The 22,962-nt window shown below is 36.0% G+C and overlaps 1 protein-coding gene across 11 annotated transcripts in view; it reads left to right on the top strand.

The window, feature by feature from the left end:
- The window catches only part of SLC4A10 (solute carrier family 4 member 10), a 166,043-nt gene that overhangs the window by 104,786 nt on the left and 38,295 nt on the right, over positions 1-22,962 (top strand). For 9 of the 11 annotated variants that reach the window (XM_077181504.1, XM_054636675.2, XM_077181503.1 and 6 more), the window contains 5 exons: positions 6,207-6,395; positions 15,684-15,775; positions 20,177-20,334; positions 22,129-22,216; positions 22,699-22,845. In XM_077181504.1, coding sequence (XP_077037619.1) covers positions 6,207-6,395; positions 15,684-15,775; positions 20,177-20,334; positions 22,129-22,216; positions 22,699-22,845 — 674 coding nt within the window. The remainder of the gene's footprint in view (positions 1-6,206; positions 6,396-15,683; positions 15,776-20,176; positions 20,335-22,128; positions 22,217-22,698; positions 22,846-22,962) is intronic. The other 2 variants (XM_054636673.2, XM_077181508.1) reach the window with 1 other exon arrangement.

Below are 22,962 nucleotides of genomic sequence, written 5' to 3'. Positions count from 1 at the left end.
TGTGTAATTCCTGGTCTACAGTGATTTGACAATGTTACCTAGAGTGTGGCACACAGTAGGCAGCACTGCAAGAGGGAAAGACTGATAGTAGTGCTAATAAGCACACCTCCAGGGCCTGTGTGCTGGGTATCTTAGAAATATGACAATTCCAAATAATATGACAGGGAGCTCTTTTTACTTAAAAGTGACTGTTGGACCTGAAGATTAGGCAGGACTGATATGTCTCAATTTGTTGGTTTTGCATTATGGAAGTGATGCCACACTCATGAAATCCTTTATTGTCTGTTCCAGTCAGTTGCTATTCCCTGTTAGTAGTTAGAATCCTACTTATCTTGTGCTATAGAAGGCAAATGCTATTTTCACCAGGAACTGTTATGTATTCCATTTGTATCTGACGGTCCTGACACTTTAGAATTTGAAGAAATGGCTGCTCTCACCTGTTAGCTTCAAATTTCTTTTCAATATTCAGCTCTTGCTGTTTGGCTTGCCAGCCATCCTCATGCCAGGCTTGTCCAGCAGTCCTGGTGATTACTTTTGGTTTTGTTTCCCTGTTACTGTGTATGCCACCTTTAGGAGAGTTTGTGAAAACAGGTTATGCCCTACGGTTTTAAGGGGTACTCCTGAATTAAATTTGATTCTTGTGCTTCTGATTCATAGTTTAATGTTTTGGTTTTTTAATGCAATCTTTTGATAATTTTACTGCATTGCTATAATGCATCATCTTTTGAGAACAAATACATTATTTGTGCACATGTACTTTTTGCCTTTGTTAGCAAGGAATGTGTGCTGTGTATTTATTGGTGATGTCTTGCTATCTGGGCTATATTCCAATACCAAATTACATTGCTATTAATGCAGTGCCAGTCTTCATATCCTTGAAAGAGATGTACTTAAACTTTATTGCTAAATTGAGACTAAGAATTCCTATTTGTTTTAGTCAAGGCTTTTAATCTGTAAACACTCACTAATGCATTAAACTCTTAGCACTTAACCCTTGAGAATTTCTATTATTAAAGTCTGTATTTTAAAACATTAATGGGCTTGTGGTAAAATGTACAGATGAAAGCCACCTTTTGTAGTGTTTGCATGGTTTCCAGAACCATGTATTTTGTATTTTATCTTTAGAAACAATGACAGTTCTGCATAAAAATATTTTGGTACTGTTTATGTGGTGAGAATTTTAAAATCATCCTCTATTCCAGTATGTCCATTCTCTATTAGGTCTTTTTCATTCCAGCTGTCATATTTAGAAATTACTTCATCTACAAGATTGTATATTTCTTTGGACAGGCACACAATTTTCCTTGTTGCAAAAGAGCTTATTCATACCTACTATGCTGAATTCACTGACAGCATCTTATTATAATAGAGACTTCTGAGATGAATTTCCAACACTGTCATCATACATCAGAACAGTATGTTTGTTCCTGAATTTCTGAAATTGTTCTTAATTTTTGTAAGATGGATTTTGCTTCTCTTGCAAAGAGCTCAGTTCCTTTGCTGAACTTTATCCTGTTTAAAAATGCAATTTTTATTGCACATATTTTGGGGGAGTTATTACTGTTTCTAATATGTGATGTTATTTTTTCATATGTCTTTGCAGTGACTCCTGTATCAGTAAGTTAGCACTCCATGCACAAGGAATTCCTCTGAACATTATGTAGTAATATTTTATCGATCACTTCTGTATAGAACATATGCTAAAAGGAAGTCTGAAAAATCTATGTAATCAAAACAGTTTATTTTGGAACTTGTCTCTTGAGGATGTATTTGCCAGAATCTGGCGGTACCATTAGAGAGCAGCTTCACTGTGTTGTTCAAGTTGGCAGATGAAAATGTTCTCTTTTGATATTTTCATTTAGTTCCTTTGAAACCATGTAGATTCTCAGATTACCATCTGGTTTTTTGATTATAACCACTGAATGAACCCAAAAGGTTCCTCAATTTAACATATGATGCCATTTTCTGTTGTTTGGTTCAAAAACTATTGAGTCCAGCCTTTAATGGCAATACTTTCTTTACAGCATGAGCCACAGAACTTGCACATTCTTGTAGTTGTGCAGAGTGTTCTGTGAACAAATGTCAAACCTTGTCAAATACAAACTGTGGCCTCACAGTGGAGCTTTGGTGACTTGCATATATTTGAAATATTCCCATTTATTTTAAATGGTTTAATTGTTATAATGGTTTCTTTTAAAAATTAAGTTTAAAATCTGCCCTTCCTTTCCAATCCCAAGGTCTATTTTTTCCCAAGCAGTCTTTTGTATGTTCCTCACGATTGAATTTTCAATCTGTGTAACAGCTTAATCTTGTGATTGAGGTCACCAGACTCTGTGCTCAGTAACTCAGGGCATTACATCCCAAATGTGCAATTTTATTGATTTTGTTAATATCATGTTAAGCTTTCAATCTGAACAAGTCTTCTTTTACCTTTGTTTGCTTTAAGCTGTATTACTCCATAATAACCACATATTTTAACTGGCTCAAGTTGAGATTTTATTTCACTGGAGCCTTTTGTTTCATCTGCAGCACTTACACTGTGTTATGCTTCTGACAGTGCTTTTATGGTACATTTAACTTTTATTACAAACACTGTAATAAAGCGTGGGATTGCCTGTGAGTAATCTGCTTCTCTGTTTGACCCTACACCTGTCTTTTGTTCAGCTTTCACCTTCTCACTTACCCAGGTTCCTGCATTTGTTTGCTTTATTTTCAGCTTAGCATGTGGTAGTAACCTTTGCAGAGAAACTGTCAGGTTTTGTTCCTTTGGCTGTGGGTAAATTGTAGATCTTCCAACTTCTAAGTAGCATTGTCTTTTTGTGTGGTTGTTTTGTGTTTTCCCATGTTAGACACAACTGTAGGAATCCTTTTAGATTGTACGAGTCAATCTCCACTTGCAAAATTTATTTTTTATGAGGCATTCACTGTGCCTGCAGTTCTGAACTGCAAGCTGGGAATTTTGGCCTTGTCTCTGCACTTTACGGTTTTGTGAAATACTTGCTCTTGTTCCTCAGTAAAATTACACACTGTTATTTTAAAAAGTAGACATTTTTCGTTCTTTCTTTCCTTTTCAAGTATTATAGACTTGAATATTTGAACCAAATAATTTCAGGTAATGCTGGAAATGGAATCTGTGTCTCGAAGCACTGGAGTGCTCTGTCCTGTCCTCTTGGATGAGCCGCTAAATCTGCCAGCTTAGATAGCTTGTTTATAATCACCATTGTAAATGATGTAAATGGGTCTTGGTTCACAAGTGCAGCCCAGGAACCCTAATTGCTGGGTTGATATTGCTCCTCCTGCCTGACTCACTAGGGAAGGATATATTTGTGTTCCTCTTTAGAGACCCATGAAGATAAAGGACGGTGTTCCACCTGATTGTCTTCCACAAAGCGATGCATTAGGGTTGCTTGGTTTGTTCTTCCCTGTCTTTAAGGGCAACAACCACAAGCCAGAAAAACTTTGGCTTTTAAATTAGGCTTTGTAGTCAGCTATCACTGCAATCATGATGCACACAAAAGCCTGTGTGTTTTATGTTTTGTCACTAATCTCTCATTTTGTCCTACAACTGTGTAGTTATAAAATTTGGAAGTCTGAATACCAGCACCCTCGCTGGTATACACTGAATTAAGTTTCTGCTGTAAACTGTTAGTGCTAACCTACATCAGGAGAATATGAGCCCAGTAATTTCTTTTTGGACTTCACAGATATTTTGATAGAAATACAGAATGTTTTCTATAAATTTATTCTATGTTTCACCTGAGTATTCTGTGTATTATTGCACATGAGGTAATGAGCACACTGTGAACCTGGTGCAGTGAGGAGTGAGCTGTCACCACACTTGAAGCCTCCTTATTGTCCATTTTCCTGGACCTGTGGGGGCTCCACGTGGGTCTGGCCACGTGTCTCTGTACAAAGCTGCAGAGTGTGACAGACACCTCCAGAGTGAGTGGAAGCAGCCAGCCTGCTTTTGCATCCTTGCTGACTCTAGAGGTGGGACAGATGGAATTTTCTCTGCTGGGCCACACATGAGCCATGCTGCATTTGAACTGATACAAATTGTCTGCACCCCAGTGCTGTAATTCACAGCCTGGGTAAATTGTTCACAGGTGGTGATGAGTTATAGCTCAGTTACTGTAATAGCTTGTTAAAGTACTCACATTGCTCACATTTACTCACAAAATTAATTTTATGCAATGATATATTTTAACTGAATATGAATGGAGAAAACATTCTTGAAATACATGAAACCCCAAGTTTCTTTGAATTCTTTTAAATGACCAGGTCAGGGAGAATATCCGTCTTTAACAGCTTGAGAATATTATTTCGTGGTTCCAGTATCAACCAAGATTGACTAAAGTTGGATGTCATCCTACTTTAGTGTACTTGATGTCAACAAGTACACTGTCACACTGCAGTGTGAGCATTTTACAGAATGGGTAACACTGTGCTGCTGGATATTCCACAGGTTCCACATCCTTCTGAAAGCTTCATATGGTAGTGAAGTATCCTTGAAAAATGGAATGGTTAGCTATGTCTCTGGCTACAAGGGATCTGTGCAGAATTTAAAAGGGCATTCAAGAGGAAAATTCTTTAAAACAAAGATTCTTTCCTTTTTTTCATATGGAGTGTGAAGAAATGGCTGCCTGTTCTAGATACAAAAGTGAAGACCAGGGCTTTGGAAATATGTACAGCTTCAACTGATGTCACCATGTAGGCTCTTCTACTTACAGGATTAAGTGATTACAGTCTATTTTGAAAATTAAATGTTTAAAATGTTCCTTTTGGCCATTTAATGTTGGAATTTAACCATGCCGCTCTTGTTTTCAAGTCACTTAAGGGTGTTACTGATATTGCAGGGGCCTGGGCTTTTAAAAAATATTTTGAGAAGCTTGGGAAGAAACTGAAAAGGAATCCCATAATGATAGGGGTGGATGGACACAGTCTTTCTTATTGCAGCTCACATCTACACAGGGCTTGGAAAAAAGGGTCAAAATACAGCAATCTGTCAGAAATTTGACGTTATTTAAGCTCCTGCAGCGACTACTGCAACTGGGTCTATGTTAAAAGAATGGCAGCTGGAGGGAAATACCAAGGCAAGAAAGCCCATCTTTCACTCTTTCAAAAACTGAATGCATCTTCCCTTATTACATGTGGCAGCAGTGCTACAGTAAAAGGGAAGTCATTGTAAAAACCCAAAAAACTGTAGGTAAGCCACTTTCTTCTTTCTGGCAGGAAATAAAAACTGATAGTCTCTACACTGGCACCAACCCTGTGGCTTTTGTGGCTGTTAACAAGCCTAGCAGAGCATCCTAGGGAAAGGAAGAGGATAGGGATTTGATTTTCTTTTTCCTGTAATTTTCCCTCCTAAATGGATAATCTTAAATATTGAGATCATCCTCAGCAGTTAATATATTTTAATATTTTATTTGAAATATACTGTTATTCCAGGAATGACACCATACAAGTAGAGTTGCACTTATCTGTAATCAAATAGTGTTGAATATAAATATGTAAAACTATTTTCTGCTAGTCCACTGCAAAAATGGTTGTAATTTCTTAGCAGGGGGTTCAGTTTCACTCTCACCTCCTTGAAATGATCCTCTTGCAGTAACATGTACATCTGGCAGTAGACAAAGATTCTATTTGGTATTGACAAATAATGCAGCAATTTTTCTGTGTTGTCTTACCTGAACTTTCTTTGCATTGCACTGAAGGTATTGTAATTATAGCTACAAGAAATAAAGACTGTGATCTCCTGTGGTAAGTACAAAGGGAATAAAAAAAAATGTTTTCTCACAGCCAGTCCTTTGTAGGAAATAGAATAGGGGTTATTTGAAAAAAAAAAAAAAAGACATCTAATCCACATCATAACCCTGAATTTAAATATATTATATGTAAGAGTGCTTAGGAACTGACTTCAATGACATTGCATAGGTGACCTTAATTTGTGAACAGCATAATTTTTGGCGGATTTTTTAATATCAATAGCATCCTTTTGTCCCTGCCCTTCCTCTGTCTCTCTCCCCCTGAAAGTGAAACACTTCTAGATAAAACTTACATTAAATTCTGTTGCATTAAAGGAACTGGTGCACTTCATTTGTAATCCTATAGGGTACTAATCATTTACTCATTGTTATTATTGCAATTTAAGAGAGAAATTTTTTCCTCTTTCCCCTCTTTTATTATGTTTGTGCATATATTTTCAGATATGATTCTGGACCAGCAGGTGGGTTCTGGGCAGCTCAGTGAGGATGTTCGTCACAGAGTGCATGAGGCATTGCTGAAACAGCATCACCACCAGAACCAGAAGAAGCTGAGCAACAGGATCCCAATTGTAAGATCCTTTGCTGATATTGGAAAGAAGCAGTCTGAGCCCCATTCCATGGATAAAAATGGTAATGCTTTATTTTGCATTTTGAGCCTTCAGTAGCATCTGCCTGTTTGATATTGCATGTGCTTTGTATCCACAGGTTAACAGTGTGATTCTGCTCTGAAAAGCTACCCTGTAAAAATGGTACTTTTTGCATGAGAGTGGCTCCTCTTAGGCATTCAGAAATATACCTGCTCAAATTTGAAATCTGGTTACTTTGCACAACTCAGGGCAGGCAGAGCTATTCAAGGGAACTCTCTGAGGTGTTGGAAGCTGTGCTGGTATCCTGGGTGGCTGGCATGGTGGGTTATTTCCAGTGCAGCTTTTGGTGTCCTGTGCAATTTGTCAGATTGAGCTTTAGCATCTTTGTACAGGGTTGTTCTGAGCTGTGGACAGGCTCCATCAGTGCCAGGAATGTGGTAGGACTATTTTTGACTTCTGTTGACTATCCAGGACCTATTTATTTACAATGTGGTGGATTGCTTAAATAGTTTCTAAGTCTACAACAGTATATGCATTAGCTAGAACTCAAGTGCTGCTTCAGATTTTATAGGTGAGTTTGAGAGCTTGAAAAATGCGGCAAACATTTCAAGATAACACTGTTGGAGAGATGTCACAAAAGCTGTACCTTGTTCTTTCAAAAAATCCCTTTGGGAAAATTAGGATAATGTAAATGAGAAATGTTTGCAGAATGGCTCTAGAGTAAAATGTTGGCATAACTTTTTTTCCCCTTGCTTTTATGGAAGACCTTACAAGGTGTATTATTTTTATAGGTCATCATAATGAAAGATAATTTCTTATTTCTCCTTATTTGCATAAACAAAGCTCTCTGTTATGAAATTTGCAGCTAAATTTTGCAAATATTTTTCAGTTAACTCTTATTCCAGAAATCAGCTAGAGTGGAATCCTGGTCCCTTCTGCTGTCACTCTGTTTCAGAGCCCTGCTGAGCTCCCCATCACCTTGGGAAACAGGGAGTGAGGAAACAGCCATAGCACAGGGAAGATCAGGATTGCAAGAGAAATCTGTGTGCTCTGAGGCACAGGACAGAATGCAAAGAGCAGTTGTGTGGCTGATTTGGGAAGATGGGGCTGCTTATATATAATAAAGGTTAACTTGATTTCAAGGAAGAAGGTTTTTTTCAATCATTGCCACATAAAGTTTAAAGAGATCTAAATCTAGTTGCTTCCCTGGGGAAGATTCTAGACCTAAAAGGCAACATATAATTTCATCTGATGAGGATATGAAATTGAAACCTTAATTGTGGCAAAGTGTCACTCCAAGAGTGAGGAAAAAATAATATTTACTAAGATGTGCGTGATCATGCATACGGATGCACAAGAATAAATGTAAGTAGGATGATTGTCCACCCTTTTTAAGGCAACTTTCCTGTTGATTTATACAGCTTTTGCTCATGACTTTAAACAAATATTCAGGAGACACTAGAGAAAGTTAATGTTACAATGATCCTGTACTTAATTTCCACAGGATGTAAGATGGCAGCTTGCATTCTATCAAGCTTTTTGCACTAGATCTTATGTAATAAATAGGCATTAGTTGACTTAAGAAGAACCTTCAGGGCAAGCTGTGAAATTATCATAAGCTCAATTTTGGTAACTTTATGTGTCTGTGAGTGGAACTGATACAGTAATTCACTCCAGAAACATCTTGCTTTTGCCTAAGTTTCTTCTGGCAAACTTCCTAGCTCTTCCTAAATTCCCCCCCAAAAATAAATTCTCATCAGGATAGCTTCTAAGTCCATATTAAACACACTAAATTTATGTACTCAGTGGTTAAGTGATTCTCTTAAGACATATTCTTACAGTTTTTCCTTTGTTTGTGCCTATTTTGCAAGATGAAAAAATGCCAAATACATAGTTCATTTGCTTGTGTACAAATATCTCAGAGTGTTCTGACCTTTGTTAAAAAAAAATCTTGGTCACTTTTACTGTGTTAACTTAAAGTAAATATACCAGTAGATATAATAGAAATGATATATGTTTGTAAAAAATAGAATAACCCATAGAGATTCAATAATTTTCAGGAAGCTTATGTGAAAGTATATCAGATTTCTATCTAAATTATATTGAAAAATCCTAAGCATGAACTTTTTGGACAGAGATTTTTAAAAATCAGTTTGTGGCATTGTTCTACTTGCACCCTTTAAGTGCTAATGCACGTTTGGCTGTCTCTTGCCTTGACCAGGAGCTTTGGAAGGGACACTTGTTTGTTCCTGCTGAAATGAGACATGGGAACTTGGACACTTTTCCTACACAAAAGGAAGTTGTCTCTTTGTTTAAATTTGGGGTTAGTGTTAGACAGTAGAGCTGGAGAAATCCTTAGCAGTTTGTTGATCGTTAAAAAGGTGATTTGGAGCCCCGAGTCCCTGATCTGTAGGTTATGTGGTACAGCTGAGGATTCAAACTCCCTTCTTTGTCCAAGTTCTTGACAATAGTAGCTTATCAATGTGTCAATTTTCAGATGTTCAAGAGCAAAGTCTGAAAATGAATACATAAATTAATTCAATATATGGCAGCAGCACTGACAGGCCATTGTGATATCTTTGCTGGAAGATAGTTGTACATATGTTCTCCCTCCATTTTTCTTTGTTTATGAATCTGTCAGACCATCTAATTAATTTGCTTTGTATTTAGTAGCATTATCTTTTGTTTACAATGGCTTTTCTTCACATCCTCTGCAGGGCTAAGATGTCAGGGTGCTATGGATTTACCACGCATTTTTAATGCTGCCATGCTGTGTTTAACTTTCACTTTTCATTAGGCATCAAAACTGTGAGAATTAAAAGCCTGCTTTTGATGTTCCAATAAAAAACGACAGTCAAATTTGGCATAAGAGGAGAAAAAATGATTTTTTTTTAATGGGCTAATTTGACACCAAATACCCAAAATAGAGGGTGGCAAGTGATTTTAGCATAAATACTATAAAAGACAGGTAAAAAAAATGAAATTTTTCATTGATAAATCATCTTTAGAAAGTTTGCTTTATAAACCAATTTAACCTATTTTTATTGAGATAAGTAGGTTTCACACTGATACCTCAAAGCTGTGTTTGTGAATTCCTATGACATGGGCCTAAAAAGCCAAAGACAACTGCCAATATATGACACCTCTCTGTTTTATAGGAATGCTAAAATAATTTCATAAGCTTCTCCCCTTTTATAAAAGGGGTTCTGAAATTCAGAGTTTAGGCATGTGTGGCATGAAAAAATACCTTATTCTGTGAAAATGTAGTTAGGAAAAGAAGTTTTCATCATATAAAAAATTAAAAGTTTTGACCAGCTATTTCACTTTTAGTCTAGGGATGTGTATATTTTATATATATATATATATTTATAATTAAATCTAACAGACATTATACTGGTTAAAGCCCTAGAAGAAGTAATTTTGGAGAGGAGTATGACAGGCTAAGTTACTTTTATTTTCATGCACCTTGCTGAAGTGTTCTTTACCCACAATACCATGATCTTATGCCTGTTTTCTGTTCCATATTTATGCCATTTATAAGAGTTTCCTCTCCCACGACATCAGAGCAGGCACATTATTAGTGAAAAAATTAGGTTGCACTACGTGTCACATCTGATTGTGAGAAATTCTGAAATTCCAAGCAGACGTTTATTGGTATTCCAAAGAGCTTGAAGGAAGCAATGGCATATTAAATTTGGGATCTCTGGAGTTAATTGCATGAGCTGCTAAAACTGTTCATTTTGACATGTTCTTTTTTAAACCTTTTCCCAGTTATTTCAGTTAGTACAATGGGCTGGTTTGGACTTCATTGTTTTGTAGCAGTATGAGCACAAGCAGAGGTATTGGAGCCTATGCTTGTCCTAATTTAGGATAGCATCCTTCAGCATTCTGGAAAGTCAAAATTCTCAGTTATGTTATGGTGTTAGTTACCTTCTTCAGTTTCCCAATCTTTTCTGAAGATCAGTTCAAAGATTTATGTCATAACTCAGAGCGAGCTTACGGCATGTGAAGCTCCCATGTCAACGATACTGTCACGTGGAGAAAGCTGGATATGACCTGGAGCCCCATGAAGAGGGTGGGGAGGCATTCCTAAATATATGACCATGCACTTTGATTTTGTGGGTATATCATGCACAATGCCATCGATATACTCACAAGCTTTCTGAAGTATTGGATCTGGATCAGGGGAATTGCTTCAGCTTACCTTGAAGAGAAGACAAACTCAACGATAGTTAATTCTGCCTTAAGGTTGCTAATGCTCTATTTCTTGTTTTATATTCTTTTCAGATGTATATATTTTAATCAGGTTGTATTTTCCATAGGTTTTTATACTACTAAAATATAACTTGTATTTATGAACATTTTCATCTGATATTATTCTTTCTTTCTCTACATTTCCTCGTACCCATGATAAGATGTGTAATCTGTATGTATAAAACTGTATCATTCATCTTTGTATTTCTTTATTTTGCTCTGTCTTTGTTGTGTCTGTCTCTAACAGGCTCATCTCATCTCTGTACCTTCCTCATCTCCTATCCTTTGGGTTCTGTAAACTCCCTGAAGGTTCAGAGGTAGTATAAATACCTATTCTTGCTTGGGCTTCAGACCATTTCAAATGTACACCCATGTCTTCATATAAATTTCCTGTCAGCATGCAACTTCTTGCTATAATGATTTTAAAAAATACCTGAGGCCTTTGTCCGCAGCTGTGGCACACTGAAGAGAAGTTTGTGTGAAATTTGTTGTTTTGGTGGGGGGACAGTGCCATTTCTTTATTAAGTTCATTTTCTTGCATAAAGTTATAAAACTGCAAATCACATCATTTTAGTTTATACTGCATGACTTCACGTGAATTATGCTTGAGATATTCAGGCCTAGCATTAGAAAAACAGCTAAAGTGACTTCTTCCTCATCTTCTTAAATTGTATAACATCAGTGAACACCAAATCTCCCTGTAGTTACAGAAGTACAGTGGGAGTGACATGATTCCCCACTGATTAAAAATGTTCATCAGGAGGCCTAAATGCACACGCACAATTCAGCCTGCAGAGATGCTGTCACTGCTCTGTTATATAGAATTTTATCATATACTGAATAAAACATGCTGTTTTTTCAGTCTTTGAGTTTTGACCCAGACAGTGTTTTCCATTTAGATTTAGAAAATTGGTGACTAGTTGCAGTGAACAGTCTGGAGATTGAAGGAGTTTGAAAATGAGGATTTTTTTTTTTCTGAATGGTAGAAATATGCATGGTTTAGAAAAATAAGCAACTTCTTTTCTGATTTAGTTTTCTTTGTTGTGTTGGTTGCATCCAGTTTGTTTCCATTAACTGTGATTTGTGTCTGACTACATTGTTCTACGTTTTCGTCATTGATGTTCTGGAGACATCTTGGATTTTGAATAACAACCACAATAAACAGTTAAATGTCTTAAGTTCTAAATTTTAAGGAGGAAGAATATGTTACGTGTGAGATTAATTTACTGAGATTTTTTTTTTTAATTTGCCAGGACTATCTCAAAAATGGCAAACTGTATCTACGAATGCAAACTTCTATTACTGTAACAAATGTGGACCTTATTTTGATTTATAAGTGGCTTGACTTTGCATGCAAGAGTGCTTTTTGTGTGAATCCTTGCTCTAGTCAAAGCTCTGGCAATTTCACATTATCTAAAAAAAGACATATTTTTTATATATGCAATTTTTTAAAACATTAATTTAAAACTGTGCTGATATTGACTTTTTATTACATAGGAAAGCTGTTACACCAATTATAGCATGGTTTTATCTGTTATGTATTAAGTTCCTTTGTATGTACCTTGGATATTTCAATTATACCACATTGTGCATTTGATTCCTAAAACTGTGTGAATGGCTCTGATGAATTCTTGAAGAATGCAGCTCTTCACGTGCTTTATGTAGGTGGACTGCAGGAAAAATCCAGGCTTCAGCTTTATAGTGACTAAAAGTATTACATTGCACTCTTGAAGAACAAAATTCTGTATTTACCCCATACTGTGCGTAAATAACCATTTTGCTTGGAGTGTTGAAATGGAGTTGGTGAGGAGAGGGCAGGAAAGAGTGGAATGATGAGGCTGTTGCTGCTCTTATTCCCTCTTGTAGGGAGTTGATGGTTTATGCCTTCACCATTTGTAGCAGCCTAAACCCCTTATTTTCAGCTCAAACAAAAGAAGCAGTAAACCATGACAAATGTTTAAAATCTGACTAGAGTTTGGGTAGAGTTTGGGGTTACTTTGGTGGGTTTTGTTGTTTTTTTTTTTTTTTTTTTGGCTTTTTTTTTGGTTTTTTTTTTTTTTTTTTTTTTTTATGAAGAGATTACCTGTTGTCTCTGCCTTGTATCTTTGATTGCTACTCAATACAGTAAAAAACCCAAACTTGTTGTTCCATGATCCAGAAAGCTGTCCGAAGTTGTAGAGCTATTTAAACATGTCTTTCTGCCTCAAGGTAAAACTTGTGTTCTTTCAGATTACTCCAGCATATGGATAAATCAAAGTTTGAGGTCTTCTGTTGGCACAGAAAAAGAACATATGCTATTCTTAAAAACTTCACATACTTACTGGTGGTGGCTTTTTATTCCTTATATGTATATCTTTGCATATTTTTCTCCTAAAAGAAAGGTGGACACAATGCCTAAAAGTCCTCTGGACTATTATGCTGATTGCTTTTGACACCTCCAATTATGATGTTAAAACTTCAGTATTTAAACAAGTGGTCCATGCTTTGACTCCTTCGTTGGTCAATATATTTTTATCTGGCAGATATTTCTGCTCTCATTTTCTTGAATTTTTGGGTCTAGAAAAAAAAAGTGCAAATGCCTAATTAGCAACAGAAAGATAATGAACTACTATTTCTGTTACTTTCCTGTAGCTTCTTTCTAATGTAATATGTATATTAGTATGAGTAATTATTACAACTATTTCCCTTTTCATACATCCTTGGGCATAGAGGAGTGTTTAAGAAGAAAAAATGAAGAGTCAGCAGGTTTTCTATTACTACTAGATTTTAAGTTTTTTGGGAGTAAGTCAAGACAGAAACTTTCCCTAAGCATTTTATGCCTTCTCTTTTTGAATAAGGGGAAGGATTATTTTTGTCACATTAATAAAATCTCCAAAATAGAAATAAAATTTATATAATTTTTATATTAATGATTTTTAATAGCTGTAATACTACAGGATGATTCCTGTGAAAATAATTCAAAGACTGCTAAACAAACAATACAGAAAAAGAATTTCAATGTGAAGTAGTGCCCTGGAATACATATGGTAAAGATGATGGTGTAACAATGATGGAACTCTGTTTTTCTTTCAGTTCTAATTAAAACAGACAAATTGAATGACTGTTTGTAAATACCTTGCATATGTAATAATTTCAGGCTTCTGTTTTGCAAAAGATTTCTCCTGTGACGTGTAGGAATTAATAGCCTCTTTTTATGTTCCCTTAATTTACATTAATATGTGGATTTCTAAAATCAATCCTTTCTTTTTGTCATATGTAAATTTGAATCCTGACTTTATTTTTATTCTACTTGCTTAGATTTACATGTTTGTCATTCTCTGTTTATTTCACTGTAGAGCTGAACAAAAGCCCTGATTTCTATTCTTATTTTGATCTGTCCTTGCCCTGAATCAGAGAGAAAAATGGAAATACTTGCAGTTTAAAGATAGGATTTCTAGCAATATATTTTTAAACATTCTGGTAATGTACTACCTAATCAAAGTGCAATATCTGTCTGTGCTGCCAGGATGCACACATGAGTCTAAAACCTGTTTTGTGTCATGGGAGATTTGTCTAGTGGAAAATGACATGTTGATTTTCATGAAAACCAGCATTTTCCTTGAGCAAGTGTTTCAGCTGGGAATTCATGACCAGACTTAGGGTTCCTGTATTGCTCAGCTGTGACAGAAACTGGATCCTTCAGCATTTTGGCAGTGGCTGAGGGGCTCTCGCAAGTGTCTGGTCCTGCTCAGTCTGGATCCTGCGAAGTGCTCGGTGTCCAGGCTGAGGCTGGGGACGTGCCTGGGCTGCAGGAGTGAGCCCCAGCAGTGTGAGGGGCCACACTGTGGCTTTTGAAATTGCCCAGACAATGTGCCTAGCTCAGGACTTCCTGACTGTCTTCATCTTCAAATATCATGAACATATGGTCTTTGTTACTGTGCAAGTTTAGGTTGATTTTCACCAGAACCAATGTTTTCACATCATCATTTCTCAGTCATATGAGAGACTTTATTCGCTATGGAAACAAATATATGCTGGGCACGAGATGCTGACTCTGGGCCAGCTGGACTCTGTAGTTATTCCTGGGTATGTGTTAGGGCAGTAAGAGATAGTTGGCTCATACATTTGGTACTTTCTCTTGTACTTTATTGTGGTGCTCAGAGCTGTGTGTGGCTTCTGACACGCCAGAGAGGGAGAAAGAGTGAAGGCAAGCAGGGCATGGCCAGTGCCCCTGAGGGCTTTGTGCCCTGTGGGGTTTGTGCCTGCCCCATACCCTCGGTGTGTGCACGGTGGGCTCTGGCCTTGTGCAGGGGCAATGTTGGCTTTAAGTAAAAATATGCTTCATATGACATAGACTCGTTATTCGACTTTGTGTTTTCTTTTTGAGCTTTTGTTGGCAAAATTCTGTTTGCCAAAATACTTGCTCTTTGTTTCCACAAGACTGAGGTGTATTTAAACATTTCTCATCTTGAGAAAATTTTAAAACTTCTTTTAAAATATTTTACTAAATCCTCATTGGAATTTTTTTGAAAATGTGTTTACTGAAACATTTGTTTTATACATGTCCTTAATCACATTTTTCAATACTGGGCTTATAAATCAGTTATTTTCCAATATATTTATTTTTACACCAATCCACTTTTATGTGTTTTTTGTAGTTGTTATAATCAGGGCATTCTTAATACACATGAGTAACTTTGTGAAAATTCGTAATCCTATTTAGGTCAATGAGGATTACTATTGTAGACAGATATTACCCAAAATTGGCAGCCCCTCAAATTATTTACAAAAGCTGTGCGAAGGCAGGACTTTCCCCAAATGTGTATCTTTAGAATTGTACACTTTAATTGGTATAGAAATTTTGTCTTCTAATATCCAACAGTATCTTTTATATTTTTGAAATTGCCTTCTCACATTCTGAACTACACATGATGACTGTTCTCTCTTTTGAGAATGTGCTATTCTAAATAAGTTTTTAATTAAAATGCTATGTGTAGGTGCTCATATATCTATGATATGAAATGTATGCAGAGCTCTAATAATTGTGTCATTGGATGTTGCTTTATTTATAGACCTGTAATAATGATACTTTTTTTAGCAGGTCAGGTTGTTTCCCCACAGGCTACTCCAGCCTGTATTGAAAACAAAAATGATGTGAGCAGAGAAAACAGCACTGTTGACTTCAGCAAGGTAAGTGTTCACTGATGGTGAAGAGAGCTTCCTGGCTGCCAAACAGATATTTAAAATTAAATAAAATAAATCCATGCGAGTCAGGAAAATCTGTAAAGTGTAGATTTTACTTTAGCATTGAAGTTTTGTGTGCACCGCAGTTTCTGTATGACAAAACAGAATCTTACATTTTCTTTCTAAATTATATGTAAGAGGAAATCACAGTTTAGGAACACAGATAAATTTAATATCATAGGTGTATATTTGTAGGGGAAACGTTACAAATTAACAGAAAATTATCTAAGTAGGAAAGTACTTCAGAATTCCTATAATTCACATTTACCTCAGATTTTTACTTTCTGTAGAAGTGATGTGTGAATGCAAACTATGCTTTTTATAACCTGAACTCGTGGATTCCAGATGTCTCAAACAGAATGTGTTTCTGTAAACCTACAACTTAATTCTTCTGGCAAGCCAAGATCTTTCAGTACACTTTACAAAAGATGTTAACTGTTCAGTAGTGGAGATTGCAATGACAGTTCAATGTTAGATAGCAAAGAAAAGCAAACAGCTCCTCAGCTTTAATGGGAAGGAGAATCCTAATTTGTGTAAGAAGTCTGTATGTACCTAAGGCAGTCACAATGGGTACAGACAACAGGCCTGGCAGGGATAGATGACTTCAGCTGACACATTAGTGCAACAAAGGTTGAGTAAGTGAAGAAAGGTGATTTAAACCAAAATTCTGGAGAACAGCACTTTGAGTCTGTTGAATTTTAATGTTAGTGCAGCTGAGCTAAAAGTAGAGTTATGTGATTGCTCCATCTGGTGCCAGACTTATTTCCTAGCAGCAGTAGCTATTTGCATCATTTGAATTTTTGACTGAACATTCCAGACTAGGAATTGTATATGGCTGAAATGAGAGGGGAAACTGATCTTTCTGTCAATGACAATGAGAAAAAAGGAGGCTGGCTGGGAATGTATTATGAACCACATTTCTGTAGAGGCTGCAAGAACATCTATAAACAGTGGCAGATTGTTAAAAATTTGATATTAATCCCTTAAACACATTTCAAACTAAAATTATGCTTTAAAGAGTCAAGTACAATATTGGTTTAATGATATTTATATTAAAGTCTTAAGTAAAACTAATTGGTTTTGCAAGTATTCTAATATCAAGATGTAAAATTTGTAAAGGTTATAAAATATAAATAAAATTATCTGTTCAAAATTAAGCTATGCAGAAGTGAAGGGAATGACTTCAGTTTCAGTAGTGCTTTTTCTTGAACATTTCTCCAGTTGCTTTGAGTGTTTTAGGATCCAAATCCCAATCAGTTCTCTAACTGAAATTCTGTTTGTATTAAACAAGAATGGGAGCTGCATCATTTGATCTTTCACTCATTATTTTTGCAGTGCTGCAGCTTTGCTGATCAAAAGAGCTATTGCCATTTAAACTAGCTGGAAGAAATCAACATTTCATCTTTTTCTAACCTCAACAGGGAAGGATACCAACAAGGAAGTCAGGAATATGAAAGGAAGAACTTTTGTTAGGAGGAATGAAATAACAGTAAAGGATTGTAATCTAATACCTTTCTTTTTGACTGACTTTAAATAGATCCATTTATCCATTTGAAGATGCATAAGTGCAGTTTCCCCTTGAAATGGGCTATTGCAATAACTCCCAACGGTTATAATTGGAATTATATGCACAGATTGAGAGGAAAGTAGAGCAGTACAGTAATTTTCTCTTGAGTATTGTGATTTCTTGCTCTAATTTCGTTCCAGATATTAATTTCATTTATCTTCTACAAAAAAAAGCACCTTTGACTACCTCACATATTCTCTCTTTGCTAATCTGTTTCCCTTGGGCTATGTCTAATATTCCAAATTTGGAGCTGATTCAAAAAGCTGACTTAATCTGGATACAGCATTGAGACTGTGTTGATTGTATTGGTATCTATCTATGAAAAATGTGAGACAGGCACTGAAAGCTGTCTTGAGTGTTACTTCAGGAACATGGAGAGATGCTTTGTGCTGTTTGTAAATGTGTCACTCCTCTTCCTCTGCTGCCACCACCAGGACTTTGTGTTCTCAGGGTGAGGTGGAGGTGATGTGTCCCAGCACCACTTTACCCCTGTCTGAGCAGAATGGGGGTGATGATTTAAGGACTTCAGCTGGCTCATTTCTACTGTTTATGCCAAAGACTGAAGGGAACATTAATTGTCCTGAAACACAAAATGGATAAAAGAGACTGTACCCACATCCCTTCTCACAGCAACATCCCTGTGCTCAGTGTGGAAACATTATTTCTGAGACAAACCCCTGTCCCATACTGACAGAGTTGGGTCTTTCAAAAGCCATGTGAAGCAACTGACTGGTGTTGAATGCCAGTTGACCCTGCTGATAAATAAATTTGGTTAATATGTTTTACTAAGAAGGGATGTTGGGTATTTAGTTTGTCTTCATGTCAGTTTATGTTTGGTTTCAGGTTAGATGTCCACCACTCTTCAGTCTTTGAGTTGCCCTGGAGGGACATGGTCTCTGCATTAGTTATTCAGTTTTGTATTTAATTGAAGCTTGCCTGGACTATTTAGGGTCAGGTCAGGAATGTGACTCAGGTTACGGTGCAGATTAAGATGCACATCAGGTCTCTCCAGCTAAAGACCTGGGATAAGAGATGTATTATGCATAGGTTAGAGGAAGCATTCTACATATGTAGCTTCTGCCACTGCCATAAATTCACTCCCAGGACCACCTCCACTCTCATTATGCAGTGAAAGCAGTGCCTTTGGGATTTGGGTGTGTTTGCTCAGTTTGCTTCTCTGCCAGCTACGTTCCTTTTAATGGCGTTCTCTTCACTACCTAAACAATATTAGACAGTATTAGAATCTCAAGCTGAGAAATAGTACAGGAAATATCTGGAAATACTTTCTTGTAGACAGGAGACAGAGTGTTTCTTTCAAATTTGAATCTTGTGATCTGTATGTTAGAGGACGTCAATGTCACAACTGTAGCATATTGTATATGGGACATTAATTATTAAATGCTAAATGCATTTAAATGTTTAATCCATCCATTCACAAGGTAAACTCAGCTTAGAATGCAAATTTCTACATGTCTGAAAGACTGCTTTCTTCCTCTCAATTACAAATAAACTGTGACACCAACATTAGGTGCAGAATGAACCTTAGTTATATATTTAATCCTGAAGAGTTATTTCATTATTTGAGTGGAGAACAGAATTTACCTCAGTTTTTCAATTTACCTTGAAAAGTACTTGGTCTCCAACCTTCCAGGTTTATCTGTTTCTTGTTTAACTTTGTGAGGTGTTTAGTCATCTTTGTAGCTTAGGGAAGCATTAGATATCTCTTTGTGATCTCAGCAAACCAAGATTTCATTACACAGGCAACTGTGTTATATCTGAATTCTGATTTAGTGCCAGAGCCATTTGCAAGAAAACAATTTTCTAAATATTACCAAAAACTATGCAAACTAGTACTGACAGATGGCTGTAAGATAGACATTAAAATGGTCCACTTTAACAGTTTATATTGGATTTGGTTGCTGTTGTTGTGTTTAGATTAATAAAAGGAAAGCAAATGACAAAATTCATGCATTTTGAAATGTAGACAATGCTGGTGCATAATTAAATCAGACATACATTATATACTTTATTACTCCATGTCAGTCTTTGTTACAGAGAAGAGTCTAGAGTCATACAATCCTTCACAAATACCTTGAGCTTATTATAGCAATATCATGATGAAGCTGTGTCTCTGTTTTCCTATCATCCTGCAGAAAATCAACATTGCTGCCTAAAATTCCAAAGTTTTTCTTCTGCTTTCTTCTTGCTCTTGAGGCTGTCAAAGCTCATGATAGCTTATTTTCTGTTACTTCAGCAGAAGGGCAACTGTCTTCTGTTAAATCTGAAAACAAAAAAGCATCTCAGAGTAGAAAAAGGAAAATTGTGTGTAGTGGAATCTATTGTTCTTCTCAGTGAGATAATAATACAACAACTATGAGCTATGAATTGATGATTTCCAGAACTGATAATTATGGAAAAATAAGGTGTCTTAATTGCTTCTACTTTTATGATTGTTATTAAGTATTCATGCTGTTATGAGGATAAGTAAAAAGCATTACTAGGGGATTTATCCTATATTCTTAAAAATATTTTGAATTTTATTTGTTGTCTTTATAAATGAATTCTGCAGTGCTTTGTTTCCAAGAAAAAATGTCTAGTTTGGTTTAGAGAAACATTTTTATGAAAAGAAAAATATTCAACAGACAAGAACAGTGGAACTGCACAACTGAAACAGCCAAGGTTATAGTGCAGTGATCAGAAAGTCTCTGTCAACAAAGCAGGGGAAAGAAAAAAACCCCTGTGAGTAACTTTTAGGTTGTAATTTAATATACTTTCCCCAGGTTGACCTACACTTCATGAAAAAGATACCACCTGGAGCTGAAGCATCAAACATCTTGGTTGGTGAGCTCGAGTTCCTGGACCGTGCCGTTGTGGCGTTTGTTAGGTTGTCGCCTGCAGTGCTGCTTACGGGACTGGCTGAAGTTCCAATTCCAACCAGGTACAGCCGGGCTGATCCTGCTTCCTGTTTCCCTGAGGACCTTGGGGGACAGGGTGATGTGCCAGTTACTGAGTGAGGAATTTGGTTTGCTCTTTAACAAAGACATCTCTCAGCCTTCCACTCACCCTGGAAATGATGTGTGGGTATATTCAGACACAAACTAGTTTTGAATACCTCACAGATGTAGAAATGTATGTTATAACACACAGTTTATCCTAGACAAACTGGTATTACTCCAGATGAAGTATCTCACTAAGGTGAAATATTCAACTTCATAGAATATTTCATCTGGAACTGAAACTACTTGTGTGATACTGCATAATTACGTACAGAACTAAAAAAAATGAAGATGAAATTGAGAAAAGGCAAAAAGCAAACTGTTTGATTTGGTTGACTAGGGAAAATGAGTGAATAGATGGAGAACATGCTGTAAATATATTCTTAAAAAATTTTTACTTCTTCAAAAATTTACTTTGCATGGTACAAAATGAGACTTTTAACCATAAATTTTTTTAAAATTTATTTTTTCCAAGCTGAAACTTTTTCTGATGGCGTACTTTGATTCCAAAAACAAATTGAGGAATTAAAAAAAAAAAGAAGTCTAAAATAGACCTTGTATTCAAGTAGAAGAAATTTGGGATAGATCTGTGGTTACATTGGGTCCTGCTGAGGTTAATTCAGATCAAAACTCCAGAGTGATTCTCCCATATCTGTGTTCACTAACTTAACTTTTATTGCGGAATCCACCCCCCACTCCCCCCTTTTTTTTTATTAATTTGTGCATATGTTTCTACACACATTCTGTCTTTCTTTCCCTTTCCCTCTTTAGTTTCTATGAAAGTAGAATTCCAACAGTAGGCAGTAATGTATTCCAGTTTGTGATGCTCAGGACACTCACATATCACACTCATGTTATGCTATGAAATGCAATGCTGAGACTCAGATCCTTGCTTCTAACCAGATAAACATTTTCTTTGAGCTGTACTTTGTAGTTACAACATACTTTGGATGTTACTTTTTTGATGTTTTCTAGTTTTTGCATGCATATAGGAAACACTGAGGGAATTGGCTTTGGAAAAAGCTTTTCCTTGTAATCGCCCTCAAATTCCGACAAGAAAAAAAACCACCAAAAGGAAAATAACAGATTTCTTGATTTTGGTCAAAATAAAAATAGTTAAAAATTAGGACAATAAAATGTTTCTGCAAAAATTTGTATTCAATAAAAAAAATCAGTAATATACATCAAAATATTGTTTTTTGCATTGTAGCAAAACTGAGAATTATAGTTATTTCATTTGAACAAATCCTCTGCCTTTTATAGAACTTTACTTGCCTACACCCTCAAGTAGAGACTGTCCAGAGCCTTAATGGGGGTAAAAATGATTTAAAAATTATTTTATTTGGGTAAATTTAACATCTCCAAGATTGCAATAATTTATGTAACCATAGCCATTCTTTTGAATTAGCAGAATTAAATAAATTAATGTGTTCTGTACATAGATTACAGTTGCATACATTTATTATGTAAGTTAAGGTTTGTTATGTAAGGAGGTTTTGGTAGCCTCAGTCAAGACTGACTGTTAAGCTTATGACATATTTTTGGAAGCTATTTTCATATTCTTTTTCTAAGCAAAGCTTCATGTTTAAATGGATGTGTGAGGATCTTGAAGGAGATTATATATAGTGTTTATCTGAGAGATTCTTCTAGTCCACATTTTAGATATTTCTGTAATATTAATATTAATTTAGACCATCTATGCTTTACAATTTCCCAAATTTACTTTTAATTTGCAGATTTTTGTTCATTCTTCTTGGACCACTGGGTAAAGGCCAACAATACCATGAGATTGGAAGATCAATTGCAACACTAATGACAGATGAGGTATTTTTATTCATGGTTCAGTTTTGTACTAACTGAAGAGGTGTAATAGGGAATCTCCAATCCTTCAGAAGAAATGTGGCTAATCATTCTGGTGATGACAACAAGCATTCTAACTCATTTCATGATCTTGTGACAGCCCAGATTATGCTGCTGTAAGGGGGTAACAAAATGAGAAACAATATTCATGAGCAAAGATGTCTTCACCAATAAGGTTCCATTTTACACAGTTGCTTTCCAGTGGATTTAATTTTGTTTAAACTGCAAAATCTCTCAAATATTTAGCAGCCATAAGGATGTTTTTCTGTAGCAGCTGGAATCTCTAAGATAATTAAGTACCAGAAGCTATTTTCAGTTGAAGCTGAGATTGTTCAGTGGGAACTTTACAAAGTGTGTTTTATTTCAGATAAGTGGAGCCATTATTTTAGAGGGAGTTCCTTTTCAATCTCTTTTTCCTCCCACGCGCACTTCTCAATTTTTCACAGGTATTCCATGATGTTGCTTACAAAGCAAAGGACCGCAATGACTTGGTGTCTGGAATTGATGAGTTTCTTGATCAGGTTACTGTTCTCCCTCCTGGAGAATGGGACCCAACAATTCGAATAGAACCACCTAAAAATGTTCCCTCTCAGGTTTGTACAGTGTGAAATTCAGATACTTTTATAAGTTGTGATGAATTTTTATTATGTAGATTTAAGTCTCATTAATTTAGCATTTACCAGAGTCACTATGTTTTGCATGCTGTTTTT

This window comes from Agelaius phoeniceus, chromosome 7 (assembly GCF_051311805.1).
Source record: "Agelaius phoeniceus isolate bAgePho1 chromosome 7, bAgePho1.hap1, whole genome shotgun sequence".
In the NCBI taxonomy this organism is placed as follows: Eukaryota; Metazoa; Chordata; class Aves; order Passeriformes; family Icteridae; genus Agelaius; species Agelaius phoeniceus.
This window is presented reverse-complemented; position numbering and strand designations above follow the sequence as displayed.